The sequence below is a fragment of the Fusarium pseudograminearum genome, chromosome 2, assembly GCF_000303195.2.
Source record: "Fusarium pseudograminearum CS3096 chromosome 2, whole genome shotgun sequence".
Classification (NCBI taxonomy): Eukaryota; Fungi; Ascomycota; class Sordariomycetes; order Hypocreales; family Nectriaceae; genus Fusarium; species Fusarium pseudograminearum.
This window is the reverse complement of record NC_031952.1, coordinates 1,429,775-1,453,761: the sequence shown is the minus strand read 5'-3', so window position 1 is coordinate 1,453,761 and position 23,987 is coordinate 1,429,775. Positions and strand designations below refer to the sequence as shown.

General features: G+C 47.2%; 8 protein-coding genes across 8 annotated transcripts, besides 7 other annotated features; 3 read left to right on the top strand and 5 right to left on the bottom strand.

Moving 5' to 3' along the window:
• Nucleotides 1-20: part of a repeat region that runs on past the window's edge.
• Nucleotides 21-34: 14 nt separating this feature from the next.
• Nucleotides 35-157: a repeat region.
• A 53-nt stretch (nucleotides 158-210) lies between these two features.
• Nucleotides 211-376: a microsatellite.
• A 90-nt stretch (nucleotides 377-466) lies between these two features.
• Nucleotides 467-556: a repeat region.
• Nucleotides 557-1,233: 677 nt separating this feature from the next.
• FPSE_05673 (uncharacterized protein) lies at nucleotides 1,234-4,181 on the top strand (the record flags this gene model as incomplete). The annotated part of the gene is made up of 3 exons (XM_009258791.1): nucleotides 1,234-1,448; nucleotides 1,501-1,895; nucleotides 1,951-4,181. 3 exons carry the CDS (start codon nucleotides 1,234-1,236, stop codon nucleotides 4,179-4,181), a joined length of 2,841 nt encoding a protein of 946 aa, XP_009257066.1.
• Nucleotides 2,588-2,777: a microsatellite.
• Nucleotides 4,182-6,385: 2,204 nt separating the features above from the next.
• FPSE_05672 (uncharacterized protein) lies at nucleotides 6,386-7,080 on the bottom strand (the record flags this gene model as incomplete). Its single annotated transcript, XM_009258790.1, has 3 exons — nucleotides 6,386-6,790; nucleotides 6,838-6,972; nucleotides 7,027-7,080. 3 exons carry the CDS (start codon nucleotides 7,078-7,080, stop codon nucleotides 6,386-6,388), a joined length of 594 nt encoding a protein of 197 aa, XP_009257065.1.
• A 2,608-nt stretch (nucleotides 7,081-9,688) lies between these two features.
• FPSE_05671 (uncharacterized protein) lies at nucleotides 9,689-10,875 on the top strand (the record flags this gene model as incomplete). The annotated part of the gene is made up of 2 exons (XM_009258789.1): nucleotides 9,689-10,621; nucleotides 10,672-10,875. 2 exons carry the CDS (start codon nucleotides 9,689-9,691, stop codon nucleotides 10,873-10,875), a joined length of 1,137 nt encoding a protein of 378 aa, XP_009257064.1.
• A 472-nt stretch (nucleotides 10,876-11,347) lies between these two features.
• On the bottom strand, nucleotides 11,348-13,429 carry FPSE_05670 (uncharacterized protein; the record flags this gene model as incomplete). Its single annotated transcript, XM_009258788.1, has 2 exons — nucleotides 11,348-12,919; nucleotides 12,974-13,429. The coding sequence occupies 2 exons, from the start codon at nucleotides 13,427-13,429 to the stop codon at nucleotides 11,348-11,350; spliced, it is 2,028 nt and encodes a 675-aa protein (XP_009257063.1).
• Nucleotides 13,430-14,708: 1,279 nt separating this feature from the next.
• FPSE_05669 (uncharacterized protein) lies at nucleotides 14,709-15,611 on the bottom strand (the record flags this gene model as incomplete). Its single annotated transcript, XM_009258787.1, has 1 exon — nucleotides 14,709-15,611. One exon carries the CDS (start codon nucleotides 15,609-15,611, stop codon nucleotides 14,709-14,711), a length of 903 nt encoding a protein of 300 aa, XP_009257062.1.
• Nucleotides 15,448-15,469: a microsatellite.
• A 675-nt stretch (nucleotides 15,612-16,286) lies between the features above and the next one.
• Nucleotides 16,287-16,308: a repeat region.
• Nucleotides 16,309-16,610: 302 nt separating this feature from the next.
• FPSE_05668 (uncharacterized protein) lies at nucleotides 16,611-17,379 on the top strand (the record flags this gene model as incomplete). Its single annotated transcript, XM_009258786.1, has 2 exons — nucleotides 16,611-16,671; nucleotides 16,733-17,379. The coding sequence occupies 2 exons, from the start codon at nucleotides 16,611-16,613 to the stop codon at nucleotides 17,377-17,379; spliced, it is 708 nt and encodes a 235-aa protein (XP_009257061.1).
• A 921-nt stretch (nucleotides 17,380-18,300) lies between these two features.
• Nucleotides 18,301-19,696, bottom strand: FPSE_05667 (uncharacterized protein; the record flags this gene model as incomplete). The annotated part of the gene is made up of 5 exons (XM_009258785.1): nucleotides 18,301-19,235; nucleotides 19,285-19,334; nucleotides 19,395-19,429; nucleotides 19,480-19,619; nucleotides 19,678-19,696. 5 exons carry the CDS (start codon nucleotides 19,694-19,696, stop codon nucleotides 18,301-18,303), a joined length of 1,179 nt encoding a protein of 392 aa, XP_009257060.1.
• A 1,938-nt stretch (nucleotides 19,697-21,634) lies between these two features.
• Nucleotides 21,635-22,811, bottom strand: FPSE_05666 (uncharacterized protein; the record flags this gene model as incomplete). The annotated part of the gene is made up of 4 exons (XM_009258784.1): nucleotides 21,635-21,699; nucleotides 22,091-22,200; nucleotides 22,276-22,644; nucleotides 22,693-22,811. The coding sequence occupies 4 exons, from the start codon at nucleotides 22,809-22,811 to the stop codon at nucleotides 21,635-21,637; spliced, it is 663 nt and encodes a 220-aa protein (XP_009257059.1).
• Nucleotides 22,812-23,987: the final 1,176 nt, after the last annotated feature.

Below are 23,987 nucleotides of genomic sequence, written 5' to 3'. Positions count from 1 at the left end.
GATTATAACTTATAAAATTAGCTTAAGCTATAGCTTAATTATTTTATTATAATTTATACTTATTAACCTTATTAGCTTATTATAATAAGTTATTAAATTAAACTTTATATAAATCTATTTTAATTTATATAAAAAAGTCTTTTATTTTTTATTTATAGACTATAGCTTAATATAGCTTTTAATCTCTTTAAGGTGTTTTTATTTTTATTTTTAATTATTTAATATAATAATTATTATTAACTTTTTTAGCTTTTTTAATTAATAGAATTAAAAAGTAATTAAAAATAATTACTTTAATATACTAATTATTATTTAATTAATTAAATTAATTTATTATAGCTTTTATTAAAGTATAAATAATATAATTATTAATTAAAAAGATAAAATTAAAAGAGAAAAATAAAAATAATAACTTAAAAAGGTATTAATAGTATTAGCTATATAAGCTTTTTCTCTTTAATATAATATTTAATTTAATTAAAATAAAATTAATAATAAAGATTAAAGTAAAATAAGCTAAATAAAATAACTAATATAGAGAGTTAAATTTAATTAATAATTTTCTAGGTTATATTAAAAGGAGAAAAAGTAAGTTAAAGAGTAGGTCTTATAATACTTTTCTATTATATAGGAATAAGGTTATACTTATACCCTACTTTCTATAACTCTTAATATAAGGCGCCGAAGGTATATTTTGCTTAAAAGTGTACTAACCACTTAATTAACAAAGGATCCATCTGGATCAAAAACTTAAATATTCATATCAAGGTTTTCCCAATAACTATATACTTTCCCAACAAGAGCGTACGTACGCCGAGTAGTTGCCTAGCATAATGAACTCTATCATGTGGGTGATAAAGAAGATTCCGCTGGACCGTATACACAGCAGCAAATTCTTCCTCCTGCAACCCTCAATCAACTACCTATGTACTTTTGATACTTGCATCTGATAGCAAACGACGTTTGGTAGACGATAATTTCTAAACAAATTAAGGTATCAATCATTCGTGCTTGAAAACTGAACTGCCCCTTCTTTTCTTTTTTCTTTGTCGCCTGCTCAAAGCCTCAACCTAATTCTTTCCTTCCTGCTCATGCTGACCAAGCTGCGGGCGGCCAAAAATTTCCCGAGCTCCGCCAAAATTCAACCCACCACAACCTCAGCAGCCTAATAAATCACCACGATACATATCATATTCGCCGAGAGCTGCATATATTATGACTCGGGTGGACGAAATGACGCGGCTATCAGACAATGAAACTCTACTGATAGAGCCGCAAGAAGACGGTCACTACGATGAAACAATCGAGGAACGATGCTTCTCGGCTGCCCTCATCTGCCTTGAAGGGCACTATACCCAGTCCCCTCCCATGGGACCGCACACAGCAGCCAAAGTGAGCTCTATGATCAACAAAACTCTAGAAAAGACACACACGTTCCGCAAAGCTCGGTAGGCTGGCTTCTCATCTTTTTCTCGGGTCTCTTTACTGACCAGCATGTAGCGAGGCCGTCTCGAGAAATGTGGCGATTTGGATCTGGCTCACAAGGATTTTTGCGGCTGCTATTCCCAGTCTCACCACAAGATCCGTGGGACCCTTATCAAGCCTCAATGATCCAGAGAAAGGCGTCACCCCGCAAGAGAGCACAGCCTTGATCGTCATGAACCATGTGACGATAAGGGAAGATCTCGAAACTCTCATCAAGTTGATGCACATCGCACGCAACTTGCTTGTCAATGCAGAGCCTGAAGTGCCCCAGGATATCTGTGCTGCGGTCCATTTCGACCAAATGGTATACCAAACCATCATCCTCTGTGTCAACGTTACAAGCAAAGGTTATGATGGAGAGATCCTTGACGAGGCTCAGAGGATAAAATTAGGCGGCGTTACAGAACTATGTGAGTGTCCGACAAACGTCAACGTCTGCAACATAGTCGGACTAACATTTGCTAGACAAAAAGCTACTTGTGACATCGTTACAACAAGCACATAACTGGACAGCGAAACATGACAGGAACAAAATGTCGTTCTGGTTCGACGTTCTCTTTGACGACGATGGCGCGCTTTCATGTCGCGATGAGAATCCTAGCGATACTTTAGGTTTCCAACCGGAAGAGGCCAAGAGACAGGTTCAACACTGGCTGGATAGGAATTCCAAGCTGTGCGACACTGCGAGGAAACTTCTTAAGGATCATGCTCAGAACCACGCCGATAAACCACCAGGAAACCTTGCTCCGATCCGGCCGTTGGCCTGGAACTGGCTCCCAGACGGCTCTGTCGACGTTCCTGGAGACGTGACCAACACCGACGAGAAGATCAACCCAGTGTGGAAGCCAGATGAGACGGATAAATTCGAGCAAGATCGTGCTTACGGTCGTGTCTCAAGGGAAATCGATACCTGGTGGCTGAACGCTCGTGATCCCAATTACGATGAATGGAATGTCCCAATGCCTTCTGTGGAGTTCGCGCAGACTCGCCTTGAGCATTGCCGTAACAACCTCGTTCATCAATACGCTCACTCTTGCGGCACAGATCGTTCGCCGCCTCCGGGTGTTGTCGAGGAAGAGCAGCTATCAGACCACGAACATTGCCATCACTGCGAGCACGATGACCACGAGCATACTCACGAATGCAACCATGATCACGAGCACGATCACGATCATGACCACGAAGACGACCATGAATGCGAGTGCGAATGCGATCACGACCATGACCATGATCATGAACACGACCACCATCATCATCATCACCACCATCACCACCATCACCACCATGATCACGAGTATGCTCACGACTATGTGGAAGATATAATGGACGATGAAGATGTCGACGATGACGAATCTTACGGGGAGGGACCGTTGACAGGACTACTTACTGAGGTGCCCAACATCCTAGACCCCAAACAGATTGAGGCTTTGCACATGATCGTCAAGTCATGCATACTTGACAATGCTGGCTCCGGCTTAACTCGTGCGGGCGAGAACCTGCAAAAGACGCGCTGTCGAATGTTCCTGGCACTCGACTGCGGAAAGAGCCTACTGCGAGAGATGCTAGTGTTCATTGCCGTCTGGGAAAAGGATGAGCAGTCACTGATCTTCCAGGTGACAACTCAGATCGTGGAGGCTCTTCATCACAGCGCTTTAATTCCATATGCGTGGAACTCTTTGCGCATAGCTAAGGACATCATCTCACCAGCACAGACAGTTCTCCTGCGACTTGTCAACCATATGTTCAGAGCTCGAGTCAACAACTCGGCTTCTCAAGAAAACAAGGACAATGCTCGCGACATCAAGCTTGTACACTTCTTCTTGAGCTTCTTCCGAACCCGCATCGTCCCAGAGTGCGCTGCCTTGATGCACCTCCAGGCTCAGATTCGTGAAGAGAACTTTGATCCTTCCGAATTCCCCGTGGACAGCTGGGATATGGAGCGTGCTAAAGATGGCTTAGCTCAATACCTTGACTTCCTCACAACGGTTGCCGAGATGATGGACACTCGGGCGAAGCTTATTGAATGGGAGGCTGTCTACGACCTAATCACCATTCTGAGTGGACTAGAGGCCGGAGTGCCCAAGAAGCCTCTGATTGAACTCCCGAAGCGATCGCCACGAAGCGAAAACAGCGGCAACCCTATGGTCGAGCGTCCCTATTCATCCGAAGACGACGGCATTCCACCTTCGCCACCACCTCCTCCTCTGCAAGAGCCAGCTCATAAGTTCCCCTGGTCTGGAATCAAAGGACAGATCTTTACCATCATTGCTACTCTGCTGCAGCCACCCCATGGTCAGAGCAGTCCAGGTAACCCCGACGTGCAGATGCAGATGGTCAAGTACAACGGAATCGTCCCTCTACTCAACTGCTGCGCTTACGACGACCACAACCCTTTCGCCAAGGAACGAGTGACAATTTGCCTGAAGTGGTTGTTGGATGGATGCGAAGCTGCCAACACCTTCTTCCGAGAGCTTGTCAATCTTTCACCTCCACCCAACCTGCGCCCCCCACCCGGTGGTACGACTGTCTCGACGATCAGGGTCGATGGCATTGAAGGCGACGTCAAGGTACAGGTCCGCTCAAGTACAGCCGGTCCAAGCGAGCAGGAAACAAGCGATATTGTGGATGGAGCTGGAAGAATTGATCTGAACCAACCAAGTGGACGAGGCAGCATCGAGGATGATTTCATGGCATAAAGGGATGGGTGAGGATCCGGTCGGTGTCACGACGAGCATATGGGGCATGAGGGATTACACGAGAACATGAGGCGTCTTGCGGATAGAAGGGAAAAGGCCGTGGCCTTAGGCTCGTTTCGTTCTTTGAGAAGTTCTTCGCAATAGTGAAGACAGGAGCCTGTGCTGGCGTTGACATTCTGAAGTTGCATTGCCATGGTGTTTATTCTATATACATGGGCATGTAGACTTTGATTTACAAAACATTTTGCTCAAAATGTCGCTTACGTGACTGTTTAAGATGCCGCCATTGATATCGGAGGTGGTGTCCAGAATAGGGTGGCTGCGTTTGTATATACAACCCATGGCGTTTTATCCTCTTGTCAAACGTCAGATCATCGTGGTGTGCTTTCGGTCACACTTTGATGCATTTGTCTCAGGTCTCCCTGGTCCTATCGCTCTTGGTAGACTGTTTTCTTGCTAAATCCTCAAGTGGCTCTTGGATTGTTCGGAGAATCCCGCACTGGTCGTTGTTAACTGGCCGACAAATGTCTCTCTTCTACGCTCATACCCCTTCGGTAGACCCTGCGGATATTTGCGCATAGCCCCACGGTTTATAATTGGCATCTTCGATCGCTTACCAAGGCGAGTCAGTTGTGGTCAATCCTCGATGCTGATGCCAGAGGCTTTCTTTGACCATCGCCACCGTTCAATATCAGCACCGTAGCAAATGTTTATTAGGTGATACAGGCCACCGTTCAACAAACCTCGGCCTTCTCGGCCTTCGTTGTGTGGCAGAGCATATATTGACAAGTGTGAGATGATGATTCGGTTATTACCGCAGGAGCAAAGTCTGCTGAACAAATGAGAAGTGCGCACCTCCAATTATCAAGACGAGCAGATAAGCCATCCACGCTCCCCCCTTTTCAACCTTCACAGCCTCCTTTTCTTCTCGGTGGTACCAATTTTCGCTGTCAGAGTAACAATGTATGCTCAACATGTTTCGAGCATATTCTACCAGTGCTGGATCGAATCTTGGCTGGTTAATCGATCACTCAGAACATGATCGATCGTTGAAGAAAGATGCAACTGCCGAGAAGGGAGTTTGCATACACGATCGGTGTATATTCGAGGGTATTATTACCATGATATAGGAGAGGCCTCTTTCATGTGGTTCTCAGCAGGCCTGGCAGGGCCTCCCTGCCGATCGGCTCACGGCTCCCCTATGAAACAACCAAATTGGTTCTCGCATGAAACTTGATCTGCGCCTTTGCCATATTAGGCGGTGACAGCTAACGGGTTGAGACCCATTCAGCTTGGCTATACTTACTTTGTCTTGGTTGGTTCCTTGTCTCGATCGCGTGAAAAGACAGGGAGGTGTAAAGATCGAGACCTGTCAGCAAGGGTTATTGTTGGGCGATTCGGAAACGCCGGTCAATCACAAGATAAAGTACCGATTGTATGTAACAAAACCAGGTTGGAACGATTAGATTTATTGTGTGATGAGATACGATAACCCACCTAATAGCAGGATGTTCGGCCATTCATGTTTCATTGACGATCTCATGCCATGTTGATCAGCTACTTTGATGCCCAACTGACTCCTGCCAACTCCTTGTTCCATGATGAGTAACAGGTAATGAGAAATAAACAAAGTGTACTCCTGAAGCGCCTAACAAGATATGCCCATGCCTGAGAGCAGAGTCTATAATAAAATGAGAAAACAAGATCTTTCCCGCGAACCATGCTACTGTAATATTCAAGCCCGAGCCCGAGTTCCAGCAAAATGCAATCTAAAAATCCGTAACCTTCATGGCGCGTAAATCATCAAAATATGATAGTAAAGACCCAAATGATGAACTAAAAAACAACGCTAAACCATATGTTGTGATGAATGTGACCTTAACACCTTGAAGTGCTTCCAGTGTGTGATGAGCTGTAACCGTTTTGGAGAAAGGAAATGTAGAGGGTATCGTAAATATTCGTGAATGCCTTAAAGCAGTGATACCGGAACGAGATAAAGAAACCAAGCCCCAATGTCGAAGCAGGGGAGGTGAGGAGAAGGCTGAAGTTTGTGTCGGTACTTTGGAATTTTGAGTGTTGTTTGTATGTTTGGCGAGGGGTACATGTCCCTGCCGCATCGTCGTGAAGCACAAGGGGGACGTGAGGTATAAGATGAGAGTCATCACATTGTTTTCATTGTCGTCGTTGTTTTGAATGGCTGTGATTTAATCCATTTCACAGAGAAAGCCGATGCAGTAACAGGTGCCAGTGTTGTCGGCAGGGACTGGGATGATGGTCAGGAGGTTGTTGAACGGCTGCCCGTACTTCTTGTAGTTGGTGACAGAAGTCTGAATCTCCATCCCGGCCATGAGGGCCTGGCGCATGCGATGCGAGGCGACCTTATCGGCGCCTTTCCTATCGGGGCGTCGCTCCTGTCCAGGTGGTGCTTGTAAGAAGCGACAGTTTCGGCCTACGGCTTCACGAGAAGAGTATCCGGTAAGATCAGTGAAAGACTCCGAGACGTAGATGACGGGAGCATCAGCTCTGGCCATATCACAAACAACAAGGGCGACAGAGCAGTCGACGGGGCCCAAAACGACTTGGGGGTTTGGTCGTCCCATTACTCGGAACTGGTGATGGTTAGTAATGGCAGGTAGAGTGAAACATGCAAGCTTACCAAGATGGACATGATATCAATGCCACTGGGAGCATAGAGACCTGGGTAGATGACAGGGTCTTGAACTCGACGCCAAGTGCCCGCGGAGTTCACTGAACCGTCAACATTTAGAGAACCTTCTTGAGGAAACTCGTACTAGCCAAGTCAATAAGTGCTTCTTGAGAAATGTGATATCTGATAAAAACTCACATTAAGAGCATTGACTTCCCAGGAATTCATGGCGGGAACTGTCTTAGATGCCATGGTCGAACAATGAGGAGAGGGTGAGCGTGAGGATGAAAAGCTCAGATGCAATGGTGAGTTGTTGATAGTGCGCATTGAGGCCGTCATATAAAGGTTGAGGAAAGAGACAAGTATGCAGCTATATGAAGCTGATTCCGTATGGTCTCAGTGCGATAGGGCCAAGTAAACCAGAAAGAGGTCTAGTATGACGGCGTAAGCGGTTGGTAAGGTATCAGTGGAAGCGGATATGCTGGAGGATGTGACTCGGTATCAGATGGCAGACTGATCGATTAAGAGGAAGGGATGTTATGAGTGTGGTGCATGTATGAACTGGCAGGTAATAAGCGAGAAGGAACTCGTGGAGTCTTCTGGGATGCGGCTGGTTGGATAGTTATCACAGGTCAGATTTGCAAAAACAACCAGGGTAGAGTAGCAGAGGCGGAAGCTTTGAAGACTTTCGAATGCAAATCGCGATGGACCCTGAGAAGCGAAGAACAAAGATGGCCGATATTTGGGGGCGTGAAGACGGGCCGAATGGTGTGGGTGTAGTATTCAGATGTTAGTGTTGGTTGTCATGATGCTGCTGCTGATGCTGATGTGCCGCCTATCATTGGGGTTTTGAAGAGACACAGTTTGACTGTAGAATACGGCTTTAGAACAATGACAAATTTGAGGCTTTTCTTGATGTTTTACTTAGATGAACTGTGGTTCATCGCAGTGCAGCTTGTGCTACAGCCTCATCTCTACTTTACCTACATATTGACAGAGAGAATCGGTAGTGGCTGAACAACCGTTCAAAAATGAGAGGGAAGGGGTTTGAATCATGAGACATGAGGCGTATCTGCAGTACAAACGTCGATGTGGGTAGGGATCAGACAAGAACGATTGGTCGAGAGTGTTCGATTCTCATGATCCCCGAACAGTTGGAGAGATCGTTGTTGACCGGCTCCTTACGCGCGATCGGTACCCATCGGTCTACTTCTCCACATTAGACCTTGAATCGACTTGTCAGATTGGTGAAACCAGAAAGATACGTCTTCTCATGATCGCCGGGTACTTTGGTCCGCCACTCTGGATCGGTGCAATCATTGTGTATCTTCTGATCTTGTGAATCGGCAGTTCTTGTAGTTGCGGCAATCGGGGGCTTTTGGCATTTGACTTTTGCTTGTTTTCAGATGAATATCAATCGGATTTGTGTTTTCCTGATCTTTTAGATAATAAAATTGTGTTTGTTGTTCGTTCTTGGCGCTCAGGTTCCATCAATGGCTGAGAATAGCTTTCGATCGATGTTATTGTTGCTGATGAGACCGTGAACCCCATCATAATCATATTCCATAGCGCGTCATCGATTCGGCGGCCTGCCATGCTCACAGACGTACAAGACAATATCCGGACTCGTTCTAGGCCCTCTGGCTAAGAATTGAACACGCATAGCTGATGAGCCTGAGAAGCGTGGCTACGGAACTTGGCTTTGCATGATGGATACTATCGCCGATGCGCCATAGTAGAAACGAGAGAAATTGTTGGTGTTGAGGCGTGATGGCTCGCTAACGCTTCGATGGGCGGAACCAAGTCTTGTTCGCCTCGATCAAGATGGTATCGGGATTTGGGGGGATGGGGATGGGGAATGAGGCTGCCCGTTCCCGAAGCTTCATTTGCTGCTGGTCAATACAGGCACACGACGTCTAAGACAAGGATCTAGACTAGGTTCTGTCGGTCGGCATGTTCCTACAAGAGCAGATGTACGAAAAGTGCATCGAGATATTGGACAGGCCATAGCATTGTTCCTGAGGGTCTAGACCCAGCATCGTCACTAGTGACGTTTGTGGGTTATGAGCTGAGCTTAGCTGCCCCGTGCGATGATGCTTGCACACTTTTGCTGGTGTTGTAATTGATGGATTGATTCGAATTGATCTCGATGCACCTGCTGTGATAGTTGGCATTCTGTCAATTTAGATCTATTTGATGTAGTCCGACACTTTAGGGTTGCTTTTGGCCATCTCGCAACTGAATCAGGACTCACATATCAGATAAAATATCAATGACGGCGATTCTGCCAGGTTTATGAGGCTAGCAAGGGAGGGACCCTGATTGACATCGATTCTCAAGGGCTGTCGAGATCGGCGGTTTTCAGTCTTGGACCCTTTGCGGTGTCTTGTTCCCCCTTGGGAAACAACATCGAGATGGTGGTCAGCTTAATGTCTGTAACTGGACTGCAATACGGTCATGGCTACTATCTGCCAATAAGAATTGTCAATGTTCAACCGTAGACTCGGATATTGTTTCCCTAGACGTGCCAAAGATATTTTGAGATTGGGAAGTTTCCATCAAACAATCCGAAATCTTGATTATATGTGAGCGAGCCTTTCAATACGATGGGAAGGAAGGCATCGTGGAGCTATGAAGCACCTGCCTTAGTACCCAACCTGCCAATCATGGAAGGCATCAAGTGGGAGGAGCTAGCTCATGATGGAAACAATTTATAATCATTACAGGGTAGGTAATTTAGTCGCAAATGCCCCACTTCGCAACGCGTTCGCTTTCAATTTACGCGTCCTACCCAAATTGAACATCACGTCTGGCTTCAATACCATATCTACATTACTATTCAACCCCCCTCAAGTCCACTATGTCGCGGAGACTTCTCAACCGCCCGGGCGGCTCATCAAATCCATCTTCATCATCTACCACCGAACTGCCAGAATACGAGCCACCAGCATGCCCTCTCACAGATGTGGCCCGTCGCAATCTCAACAACCTATCCAACACTGGCACAAGCGCCGTATACCAACAGCAAGTTAGCGAGTCCATTCGACTCCTCGGCTTTAGTGTCAGCGACATACATGAGCGCTTGCGCACACAGCGAGAGAGCCTTGCGAACCAGAAAGCCAGGAGAGAAGAAAAGGGCATAGATAAAACCGAAGACGAGCAACGCCTCGAAGCTCATCTCGACAAATTCGAGGCGCGTATCAAAGAGTTAACCGAATCGTCTGAGAAGGCTGTTCGCGAACTTATAGACCACAGAGCTGAGCTCGAAGATGAAGCTGGTATTCTCAGCGAACTGTGCGACATCACCAGTGCTGAAGCGCAACAACAAAGACAACAACAGGAAGAACAAGGCGAGGGGGATGATCAGAAGGATCAGGTAGCTGCGTCTAGCGTTATCGAAACCTTCAAAGACTTGCGCGTCAAGAAGGACGCAGAATACAAAGACATGTCTGCCCACCAGCGGTACGCACTCAACAATGACTATGCTGGCTTCAAGAAGCTCTGGCATGATGCCGCAGCAGGAGAAGAAGGACCACCACTGCCAGATGCCTCCCGCTGGTTCACTCAAGATGGCGAACCCGTTATGGACGGCGCTGCCGCGGGTGCGGACGACGACGACGACGACATTGCCATTGCACACGAGACCATCAGCATCAACTGTCCTTTAACGCTACAGCCCATGAAAGACCCATACACCAACCGAAACTGCAAGCACACATTCGAAAAGTCGGCTCTGCTCGAATATCTGCCCATGCGAGGAGAATCCCAATGTCCACAAGCAGGCTGCTCACAGGTTCGTATATACCCATCATGTCGTGGAACATTGACTAACCCAAGATACAGAGTTTCTCTCGTGCCCGATTCGACCAGGATTTCTTTCATGACCAAGCTATGGTGCGTCGCATCAAGCGCGCCCGCCAGGCACAAGCACAGCAAGAGATGGAAATGGATGACGAAGAGGACGCTGATGGTGATGACGAAGTTAGGGTTAGAAGCCAACAAGTCGCTCCCGGAAGAGCACTCAAGAGGGAGCAAAGGGGCGACTGATCGTTGTGTCGCCTGGGGCCAATTGGATTAAAGTGCCAAAGGACATGTTTTTCGTGGGTTCGAGAGGCTGTACAGTACGAAGAAATGATAAAATGATACCCCACCACAGCCACTCCTAACACTTGGTGCGCTGATGGATATTGCAACACGAAGTAGTACTGGTGTCAAATGTGATAAGAAAGGCGCATCACAAAGAGGCCACGAGGCCTGAATACTGAGTGGAAGGATGCTGTGTAAAATGATAAAACCTTCCTTGCAAATATATACGACATTGTAGGGTATCTAATGCGGTTCATTACATCCACCTCTGAGCTGATGAAAACAGCTGCTCTAATTCAAACAACAAATACACCATGCGATGCTTTTCCGAGGGAATCCAAACCTGTATCCAGAACCATGGAGCATAACGCCTCGACTGTTTTGTGACAGCCATGTACTTTGTACCAAGATGATACAGAATGAGTTAATATGTTCAAACAATATGAAGGACCATAATGCCGACAATGGCGACAACCAGGCCCGAATTTGGTGGGTTCCATGCCGCCGCGGCCTCAGGTGTTTGGGTTGCCGTATAGATGCCAGTCATATCTGACGTGGCACTGGGAGTCGTCGTGGACGTTGTTGGTTCCTCGGTGGCCTCTGCCTGTAGCGGCCAGTCATCCATGGAGGCATACAATATGCCATTGATGACAACTCCCTTATCCTTTGCGGCCAGTTCTGCAGCACGGTCGTCACAAGTGGCCCTAAGATTGCGTATATAGCAAGTAGGTTTTGGTTGATCAGGCAACTTGTCTGTGTGGGTAGCGTTGGCGTCGCCTGTGGTGTTGTACGTAGTGGCATCAATGTCCTTGCCAGTAGATATAGACGTACCCAAGATGATGCGAGCAAAGACTTGGAAGGCTGTTTCTGGTTGGTAGGCGGCCACAGCGTGACCTGCCTGGTAGATCCGACTGAATGAAAGATTACCAAACTGACGCACGACACCACCAATGTACGAATCGTTGACAATAATAGGAGCATATCCTGCCTCGGGGAATCGAATACTGTACTCACTGCCCGCTTCTTGAGCAAGGCTTTGAGAAACAGCCTCTCCTCCCATCCAGTTACATATGTAGTCTCGATCACCGTAGATGAGAGCGATACGAACTCCTTGATTGAGAAGAGCAGCTAGGCGCTGTATATTGCCACCTCGAGCCTGATCACCCGTATCTTGGAATTCGAGACCAACTTCGTTATTGCTGAGGGTATAGTTGATAGGGGCACCAATAGCTTGCTGTATGCTCTCTTGGTTGAGGTATTCCAAAAAGGTCATGGGCGGGAAGGGGTCGGTTGAAGCGGCCGCAAGATCATATACGCCGCGACCTGAACTTGTGTAGGCGTCTTGAATGTCGTAGCAGTTGTTCAGAGCATCAGAACATGCTTTATTGATGGATTCCTCGGCACCTTCGCCTTCGGGATCACCGACAGACGCATCAGTCGCACATTTCTGGAGCAAGTCTCGGCAGCCACCCTCAGCAGTAAACTTGTCCTGGTAGAACTGCGCGTCGCCAGCAGACAAAGCTTTATAATTATATGTGTTATCGATAGCAAAGGTTGGATAGTAAGGCACTTGTGTCTCCATATCGACACACCCGTTGACAATTCCCAAGGAACTCAGGTGGACATCAATAGTTGAGTTGTATGGTAGCTCACCACTCTGGCGACGGGCGTTTTGCTTCACGAAGGTTTCCGCAAAGACAGGGCCATAGCGGCCACCATAACTTTCGGCGAAGAGACTAATTCCGAGCGAGCTGTTGCGGGAAAGGGCGGATGGCTGATATTGAGGAAAGGTAGTCAAGAAGCCCTGAACCATGTGCCAAACGGCCATGGCAGCAGTCTCGGTAGTATTGGCAGTAAAATCCCCATTGTTGGAGCTGAATGTACCATTACGAAGTACCCAATCAGGATAGTCGGCATTGGCTTCAGGGGGCACTTCGACTTTGTTACTAGCAAAGTTGATTGTGCCATTATTTGGTGTGTCATATGAGAAACCGACTTGGTTGGGCTAGAAAGTACATGTGAGTTTGTGGACTTGTGATACTTGCCGAGGGAAACATACCTGATCGATGAACAGCATGTTGGAAGCTCGGTCCCAGCCCCATTCGCGTACAAGGGTCTCGTATTCATTCATTCCCTTTTCAACAATCTCACAAGGGCCATTGCCGGTGAAGAAACCGTAAAGTGAGCTGGATCCTGGCCCTCCATTGAGCCAGATGGTCAGGCTGTCGGTAGGCTCACGAGCCTCGACAAACCAAAAGAATAAATTGGTTGGATAGTCGCCAGGGACTGATACCCAGCCTGTGTACTGCTTCTGGGAATCAAATGCTGTTGAGCAAACATCTTCGGGAGTTTTATAAGATACAGTGACGTCCCGATTTGCAGGTGAGTGGACGACTGTGAGATTACGCGCCTTGGCATCGGAGCCAGGGAGAAACTGTGAGGAAGATGAAGAAACAAAGGTGAAAGCGAGAAGAAATCGTATATATAGAAGTGAAAATAGTCGAGGAGCCGCCATGTTGGCGGGCGATTCGATTCGAGGTTGCCAGCGATGCAACGAGTCTCTCAAGCTCAAGAGTGGTGAGAGGGTATCGGAATAGTAGTCGTCGTCATCCAGCAAATAAGCAAACTCATGGCAAGACAACAGCGAGCTACAGACAAGGAATTCCTGAGACGAGACAAAGACAGTGGTTGCCGAGACAGAAACAATTGAACGAGTACGATATAAACGATTGTCTACCAAGAAAAAGAAAAGAAGGAAAAACAAGGAGCTTGTATGCAATGCAGCTCAACGAACGACGACACGCATCATGAGATGGTACCTGTAAATTGTATGTAGCCAGGAGAAAGAGGAAATGACCGATCAAGCCCACAAGAGCGAAGTTTCGGGTCCAAGTGGGCCTCAGATGGGCGAAGCGAACCGTTACAGTCACCGGCCCCTCTTGGTTCCTGCCCCAGGGCTGATCCTTAGAGCGTTTTGGCCTGTCAGAGCCCTGGCAGTTGGCGGAGTCTGCCCTGAACAACATCAGCCCCAGGTAGTCTAGGCGTTCATGCCCGCACCCACCAAGGTACTAAGATTTCATAGTATCGTAGTAGGTACAATTTGAATTTGGTATTGGCAAAATAAAGTAAATGCAATGGCTAAGAATTCATTTTGAACTCAAGACAACTGCATTCTAGTGAAACCCACGGCGCGTTTATTCTTTCCGACAGTGTATTTTCTCTCTCCTCGATTATGTGAAACATGAATCTCTGTCACCTTGCAACAGTCGCAGAACCAACACCAACACCCATGCCAGTAAGCAGAAGCTAAGTCCTCAGCTTGCATAGCCACGGCAACATTAGATCCCATGACTGGTTGATTTCCTTGCTGTCAGATCTAATTATCGAAAATTGACTGATTAAATTAAACTTCCTTCAGCCGTACAATACATTTGAGCAAGTTTCCGAAAGGGGCAAGCTGAGCGACAACGTTGGGCCCTCGGAATATTAATACTCGTCTCACAGAGGACCAGGGATCGAGTACCTATGACGTTTTATGTTTCAATCACAGATAATGCAATCTCTCTCTCTCTTTACAATTAGACAATCTAGATAATCACAACGGCGTGGTTTTGCCAACACCAGAACTGTGTCAATCAATGCAGGTGCATATGAATAAGTGGTCATCGTTACCTTTTGTAGGTATGCCATAACATTACACTAGAATACAATAGATTGTACAATTGTCATTGATTCCTTTGACTTTTAGATAATCGTACACGAACATAAATCATACACATTCACACCAAAGCCCGTCATGGCTCCTCAGATCGACGTACGGCGAAAAAGTAGTTGCCTACCTTCTCACTTCCATTGACCTGCTTCCATCCAAGTCCAGGAACGTATATCACACCCTGAACCATTGGATGACCCCAACCTCGACCTGCGAGGAAGGTCCTTAGCTCCTCCTCATTGAGATATTTGTTCCAGTCGTGGGTTCCCTTGGGAACAATACCCAGAACATCTTCGGCCATAAAGTTGGTGGTGAACCAGCTCATCCAGGTACGCGCAATCGTGCTCATGACGAGCCACCCGCCAGGCTTGACAAATGGGCGCACCTTTTCCAAGAATGCGCCTGGAGCATCGATATGCTCAATAACCTCGAACAGCGATACGATGTCGTTGGCCTCTTGTGGTGTCGCGGGTAGAGGTAGGTTCTCGATGGACGTCTGGCGGTACTCAAGCTTCGAGCGAAGACCGGGATCTTTGCGGGCATGCGCGCGTGCTATAGCGAGGACTTCGGGGGTTGGATCGATGGCAGTAACATGGCGTGTAGTCGGTAGACGGGCAGCACTTTCAGCAAAGATTCCACCACCACAACCAATGTCGAGGATTTTCAGATCGCGAGTGGGAGCACCGGGGTCGTTGCGCTGACATTCGCGGATGAAGTCATGGCGCAGAGGATTCATGAGATGAAGTAATCGAGAGGAGCCATGAGGGTCCCACCAGTCGGCGGCGAGAGCATTGAAGTGTGATACCTCATCGGGGTTGACTGAGGAGGAGGAGGAGGAGGAGGTAGAGTGCCATCGAGGAGTACGTGATGTCGTGGTAGTAGCTGCGACGATACGATTTGCTGGCAATGGAATAGCCAATGATCGTCGACTTGATCGGGCGAGGTTGCGGAAGAGGGCACCCGCCGGCCGGGACGGAGCCGCCATTGTTAGGAGCTCGGATGGGAGATAGAGGTAAGGTCAAAGACGTTGAATGGGTAAAGTGTGGATGGTGCGACAGTCAATGTTAGGCTGACAAAGCTCACGAGCCAAGAAAGATAAGATGCACTGGATGGACCCTGAAGATACCCAAGATTCGAATTTAGAGGACAAAACCGGATAGCTCCGCCATTCGTTCCACTACTGCACTGCTGCTATTCTAGAATTTCTTTTGTCTCGTTGATTCCTTCGCTGACTGATGCTTCACAATTTCTTAGTACAAAGATGTCTGTAGAAAGCTTACATAATAGTCTTTCCACTTCTGACCAATCTTGATGTAGCAACTGCAGCCGATTTGCCCGAACAAGTAAGGACCCTTCTCGCATGGCCAATATCCGTTGACATGTGAGCTCATCACAACGCCGATACAACGCGGTAAGAGAGCCAATACTTCCGAGGGTAAACTTGATCGGGAGTTGGATTTCACTCAGGGATGGAGTCACTTAGATCGGATAAGCCGGCCATAAGTTAACAGAGCCCGAGCGGGAAATCCACCGCGCGGTTGTGATAAATACCGTATAGAGGGGGCTTCTCCTCAGAAAAAGGCTTGAATCATGCGATACGAAAAATAAGAGCTAAATCCGACTTATTCAACAGTAAAGATATCAAGGGCTCGTTATCGTCATTAATAATTTATTATTAATATCCAACTGCTTATAACTATTACTCTTGCTAAATAATCGCCGGATTGGCTTCTGTCAGTTGATCGATTCTCCAATAAAAAAAGTTCCCCTCCTTCCTCAATTCCATCCCCCGCTGCCGCTGCCGCTTCCGTCTCCGCCTCCGAACCCGCTCTCCTCGTGCGTCCCGTTCGCGACCGTCGCATTCGCAATTGTCACCAGCCGAGGTCGAATAGCCAAGCATTCTTACCATTTCAGTCAATATTCTAGTTTCCAGACTTTTGCGCTGTTCAATTGCTTCTCCATCACTTGTCATTCCACCTTCAAGATGCCTGCTACAATCCCACAAAACAACTTTGACTCAATCCCCGACTCGATTGAGGCTTTCCGTATGTGATTGATCTCGACTCCCGTGTTCTGTGTCGACAGCACTAATACGCCTTGAAACAGGAAATGGAGAGTTCCTTGTCGTTCTCGACGACCCCTCGCGCGAGAACGAGGCCGATCTGATCATCGCTGCTGAAGATGTGACAACCGAAAAGATGGGCTTCCTCATCCGCCACTCTTCTGGTTACGTCTGTGTTCCTCTCTCTCCCGAACTCACCAAATCTCTCGATCTTCCCCAGATGGTCCCCAACAACCAGGACCCCCGAGGCACCGCCTACACTATTTCCGTCGACTCAGCAGACCCTTCTGTCACCACAGGAATCAGCGCTACCGACCGTGCTCTCGCCTGCCGAACCCTCGCCGACCCCAAAGCCCGTCCCGATAGCTTCCGTCGCCCCGGTCACGTCCTTCCTCTGCGATCTCGCCCTGGTGGTGTTCGACAGCGACCAGGTCATACCGAAGCTGCCACTGAGTTCTGTCGATTGGCCGGTAAGGCCCAGGCTGCGGCTATTTGCGAAATCATCGATGATGGCGAGGAGACCCCAGGCCAAGCTCTTGTCCAGAACCATGGCATGTTGCGAGGAGAGGCCTGTATTACTTTTGCCCGCAAGTGGGGGTTGAAGGTCTGCACTATTGCTGACCTCGTGGCTTACGTTGAGAAGACCGAGGGAAAGCTCGAGTCCAATGGTGCTGAGACCGAGGGTAACTAAGCCAAGTTTCTTATACGATCTCTATGTAAATTTGATAGGATATATGGCGGTGGGAAAGTGGCAGGCTGTTCTACTTGTTTCATGTACACATGCACATGGTGGCTGATGGTTGACGAAACGCAATGGTGGTTGCTTCATGTATTTCTTGCATCTGTTTCTGGATTCCTAGGGTTATTTGGCATAGACTGGGTTTCATATGGCGTCCCGAAAAGTGTCGGTTGAAAAGAGAACGAAAAAAGACATCAAATATTGTACTCTCCTATCATGGAATGTAGTTTATGTGCACAGGCTGGCGATCCTCGATTTGATTATGCAGATCTCACAATGCACGTATGACCTGACCCCTGTAATACGTGAGACAACCCATGGCTCTGGTCTTGAGTCAGACGCTTGTGTGACTGAACTTACATCCAACATGATGACAGCTTACGAGGAGTTCAGGCAGACAGTCTCGGAAAGTCACGCTTATGTATGGTCAATCACATAACTGATGCTGTGTAGCAGTAAAAGGTTCACGATATGCAGACTCAACATGTGTCTTGTCCCCCACTCTTAAGTCTTTACTTTCGGACACCGGCATGCCATGGTAGATGTAACCAAGTGAACTCTTCAAATCATGAAATCGACACGGGCCAGCCGGATAAGACGGTGATGTACGAGTCTGGTTCCCCGAACTCGTCGGCACTGTTACATACAGTCTAGGTCCAGTGTGATGTAACTGGGTCAACAGGAAGTCTCACTTTCGACCACCCGCCCGAAATGATGTCCAGTCACAGTATGTGTGAATACGGGTCAGCCATGTCATGGTAGTCTCGGGGGTCTCTTTAATACAAAATCTGGCTCGCAAGTAGCCGCCTGTTTAATAGTGGTCACCAAAATGTATCCATCTAATCCAAATGTACATGAAACCAATGCACGCATCTACTTCCTTAGACGGGTCGATCTCCTTCGTCCTAGATCTGGCTTGTCTTCCTCTACCTCGGGTTCCTTCTTTATGGTATCGCCGTTGATCTCCTTCTTGATGGTCTTCGCACGCTCTTTCTTTACGGGGTCCTCATTGGTCTCCTTCTTAACAGCCTTTGCACGCTTCTTCTTTGGGGGTGAGGCGTCTCCTTCTTCCGCATCTGGTGACTTCTTCCTTGAATTTTTGGAGGGCTTTGCTTCTGCCTTACTCTCAAGAGATTCTTCTTTGATTCCGGCAGCTGTGTTACCAGTCTTCTTCTGCACACCTGGAGCATAACAGCTCGTTCGTCCGCCAACTGTGATGAAAGCTATTTTTTCTCCATTGGGCAGCTTCGTCGCAGCATCCTTGGACCCCTTGCCCCATCTGTAATTGAAGAGCCAATGTTCCGGGAACTCATCAGAGTCTCCTAGCTTGTCGACAGCTGTTTGGCAGACGTAGCGTATCATCTTGTAGAGAGTGGTGATTTGCGCATCGCTGAACTGGTCGCAGTACTGTTCAGGGTGGAGCTTAGCCTGGTAAAGTGTCTCGTCTGCAACCCAGTTTCCAATACCACTGATCATTGTTTGGTCAAGTAAAAGGGCTTTTATAGGAACGCGGCGGGCTCGCATCTTGCTATGCAAATATTCCTCGGTGAACCGATCAACGTCGACAACTGGATCTGGGCCGTTCTCGACAAGGGGTGAGTGTTGTCTTATCTCGTCTCCTGGGCAGTCGATGAGTCGTACACGACCAAACCTGCGTGAATCTGTGAAAGCAGCTTCAACTTCAGGAGAGCCCTCAGTCTTGAACTGAAACTTCCAGAACCGTGGCGGCCATTGCTCATGCTCGCCCTCCTTCATCTTCTTATAGTAGTTTGTGTATGCCGTCTGCTCATCCTTGATGTGCATCCAACCTGGTTTAATTAGTAAATGATCAATTCTTTCGTAGCTAGAGCCCATTACCTGTCATCCCAAAGTGCATTACTAGATGGGGAGGCTTTTCGAGGGTTATCCTGTTTTTGGCTGTAAGTCAAGTTCCGTGTCCCTAGGGTAGGGCGTTACTGAAGCCTTACCAGAAGTATTTCCCCTGACTTCCAGCAGACATGATCTATAACAGATCAATACCTTGCAATTTTTATTTGAAGGATGAGGTTTTACCTTCTTTCCCTTCAGGGCTGCTTCCACCTCCTCGCCACTTGTACCAACTTTACCGAACACATTCTTGTCATCTATTGCTGAAGCGGATATGATGCGTTTCCCCACAACATGAAGTCGTAGGAAGTGGACAATACGTGCAACTGTTTGGATCTCAGTAAAAGAGAATCATTATTCACAAAGGTCAAGTCACAAACAAACCTTCTGCAATCTCAGGCATTTTGGCACACGGTTAAAGATCGATATACGGTAGCAAAGGCAGTAAAGGAGAATACATTGCGTCAGAGACTCTCGGCTGGCCTGGAAGCCTGGCGCGTACCTGAGGCGTTACAGACGCGATATCACGTGATGTTAATTGATCTAAAGGGAAGCAAAGTGCAAAGTCGAGACCAGCCTCTGCATTTTCCCCAATTCACCATGGGAACCGATATGTACGTAAGATGACATCGAAAACTCCACCATAAACCTTGCGATTCAAGACGGGACAATTTCATTTTCAGGTCAAAAGATCCATATTTGACTGAGTTTTCTTGAGGTGGACCATGGTTGCTCGTCGCCGAACATGTTTCTGCCCCAGAACTCAGCACGGCAGCGGAAGAATGAGTACCCGCACACCCCACATAGAAGGTTTCGTCCGAGCTTTTTCTCTACAAAAACTTTCACTTCTCCAAGCTCTTTTCTATCTTTACCAACAACACAAAAACAATCAACAATCCAAAGCTGAGGTATGTTTCACACCCGCAGCATTATCGTGCTGCTCTACCCTTTCTTCCTGATGACACACCGAAACCGCAAACTAGAGTCTTTGACCTAAATGGAATGAAACCTCTTTTTCGCACGTCAGTCTGAAAGACTACGATCACGCACCTGTTTGAAGCATTTTGCAAGCCGAACACGCGCTGACCATTCAATAGCTCTCTCATCACCAAGCGGTGGATCATTGCGACGATGCTCAAGCTTTTCCCCTCGCCCGGCATGGGTTGATATGGTACGTTCACGGTTGTCGCTTTTGCGATCCGCTTCCCCTTCTCACATGATGATCATTTTCTTTTACAATATACGCTGGAAATTACCGGCTGAGTTATTCAATGACGATATAAAATGGCTATTTCTGATCGAGAACCATTCTTCACTCTTTTTGCACATCAAAAAGTAGCTCGCGCTAACTCGAAGAAAAGATTTTAGTTACCAGCAAGGTATGCGATTTCACACACCTCAACTCGCTCTCGACCTTTTATGATGAAGCGGCACTGGGCTCCGAAATATACCCCATGAGCACGAAAAGCCATTTTGCGGCAGGCCTAGAAAACCTCGCCCACTGACTCGTCACGCTCTACCTTCATTTTGCTGGATGTCGTCGAGCCACTGAGGCTAACCTACCTCGAGTGCCAGTGTACTATCACTTCAATCTGTGTTTGCAGCCATGCGTGCATTTCTAAATTGTACGTATTAAAAGTGATTTCTTACCAGCACCACCTCGCTTTCCTGATGAACAATCAGATGACGAGTCTTATCCGAGTTTTCGATGCAGACACCATATTTACTACCATTCATGCATTCTCTGAATCGCGAATATCATGCACATTCTTTTTTGCAAGCACTTGATGGCTCGTGCTAACCAAATCATCAGGTAGATCAAACGTGAGTAGCCAACTGGTCCCAGCATTTGCACCATATCATCTCTATGATGATCCAAAATGAAAACGACAAGCATATGTCCGAGCTCACGCTACGACGATAACTCATTTATCGACTGATCGAGATGCTTCACGTCACGTCAATGCAGTCTTTACAACGACAGCGGCTGACATTTCGAAAGCATACTCATCATTTCTTGACTCACATGTATGTCATGATGGCAAGGTTAGTTCATTTTTTATTCTCTCATCTCACCCACCTTCTATGATGTTACATATCACGACGGTCAACGTAGCCATATTGCTCTGACGATAACGCCTGTGACAAGGCACTTTACCCTGAAATTCCTTCCTTCTTTACCTTACTTGTTTGCCAATGACGTAAAGACAAAGTCGCTAACATGACTTCAAAGATTTCCTGAAAGCATTTGTCATCGTCCTTGGAATTGATTGCATGCGCGTGGTTCAACACGGCTGCGATTCCAATAAGCTTGTCAAGTGACAAGGCGCAGCAAACTCCTTCAAGTCAATCCCTCGGTTGGTTTGAGGGAACTAGTTCTGGGTCCTGCATCCCAATCATGATATCCTAGCAGACATTATAACGGTAAGTGAGGATAATATTGAAAAGTATTTCATATAAAATAATACAACGTATTTATTCTCTGTATATGAGACCGTCGAGTTGATACCCGATTGTTCGCCCAAGACCCTGTGAAATTGAAACGAGTGTGATCTAGTAAAACGTGAATCATGAACCAAGTCCTGTCCCATTCTTAAGAGATTGATGGATGGTGACCCTTTACGTCCCTGCTGTTGGTCACCTACATACTCAGCCTCGAGCAATGCTCTGATAGTTTACCATGTGGTGGATCATACTGCCTTGTCTTTCATGATGCCTTCCGATTGAGAGATCAGGAGCCCGCAGCTCTGTCCGAAACTCGCCGTCCCGAGGATACAGAGTTGTCTCAGGCACATACCGTGGCACTGCGTCTTGCAAAGATGTTCGACAATACCCCTGTGGAGGACTTCCCGAGTACGACGGTCGTGCTCCTCGATGAGCAGGCCAGCCTGCAGATTCAGGATAAGGCTGGATAGGCACAACAGCTCTGTGGACTCCTTTTAACACAACGGCTTGGAAGGCTTGGAAGGGCGAAATACGTACGGCAGACCGACAACATTCGAGTTGCGGAACGAGACAGTATCCAAGCTCTCCCAAAGTGGTCCCCGGGTGTTGTTCTCAATCTTGACCTGCCGATCGCCCTGAGCTCGAACCTGGTCATAAAAGTAGGCTGTGTACGCTTGAGGCTGCTTTAGGACAGGCAATGGCTTCTGCTCTGAGGAGCGTCGGCTCATCGAGCTAGAAGTCGATGTTGGCGAGCTGCGTTCTCCCTCTCCAGGCACATCTGAAGGAGAGTGCGGTGGGGAGAATGGGAGGGTTTTGGCGAGGGATTGACGACGACGTCTGTCGCGTTTCTTGCAGTTGTACTTGCCAATTTCCCATATGTCAAAGTGTTGACGATAGGAACGGATTCTATATCAATAATTAGCAGAGGAACAAAAAAGTTGACGGGGTACTTACGATGCTTCAAAGTTGTATTGATCTTTCATGATGTTGCGTGTGTCTTCGAGCGTCCTCCCTTCTTGGATATATAACTTGGTGATAGTCCCACGGTGCTCATTCCATGGTTTTGCCATCATCTTGGATATTTTCAGTGTTTGATCTGGACTTGGGATTGTTGAATTGGACTCAAATGGGTCTTTGGGTAGATGCTGCTGCGGTGATTATGTCTCTTGCTCTTAGCCCGGGACAATCAAGGCTTCGGCAACAGTGAATATCTCGACGATCATCGAGGTAAACCAACGGAGCACAGATGAGTCTGTTCCTTCTGAATAAATATTTTCAGAATTGGTGCCTGCTTTGTTGCGTGTAAGAGTTCCCAGTCTTGTTGAAATGTTCGGATTGAAGCTGGCGGTGATGGTAATATTGGGAAGTACTGTTAACCTTCCCAAGAAAAACGAAAAGCACAAACTATACCATAAAGAATAGCTGAAAGGCTATCACATATGAGGGGAGCTAATGACTCTACCACTCTTGAAACATTCTTGTCGCTGACCGGAGCCTCGTTTGGTACTTGGGTGCAGTCACTTTTTCGCAGAGCCTCGTTTATGACCGTGATACTATAGAGAGGCGTAAAGACAATCACAGCAAGGCATACAGATAAGTTTTATAGAGAGAGAATACAAATGATGTTTCTCTCTGCGTTGGCAGCTTCAAAATAGGGCGAACTTGTGCAAAGATACTTTTCACTTTTCAGGTCGAGTCTGCCCATTGTTCATGGGGAAAGTAAGTAACCATTTGGCTTAGACACACCGGGATTTTGTTGTGCCACATTATTCTGGAAGGATGCGTCCTTGGAGTCGCCCGGCGTGATAGGCAGGAGGTGTTTGGGTGGGTGTAGTATCTAAGGCAGTTTATATTCAGCCTCAAGTATCCTGCCCAGGTCATCCATCACATCATATCACTCACATATCACTATGCCAAGAGCACTGTACCAGACTGCAAGATTATCATTGCTATAATAGTGAAGAAATACATATCTGACTACCTTTGCAGTTTAAATCCCTGAACGGACAAGTCATCAACACTTGTCAGAACTGCAACTCTCCCACTCCCTTTACCCCAGAGCCTGATAAATAACCCCTGCATGCGATCGATCGCCTTGGCTGCCCACACCCAAAATGTGCCTATTTTCACACATTGTCCTCGCCCTGTTTTACTTGGTGAACCAACCGGATGGACCAGAGGCTAAAGCTTCCTAGCTACACTAGGCATAAACTGCGATCTTTGATATTTGAAACGGTTGTCATCTATGT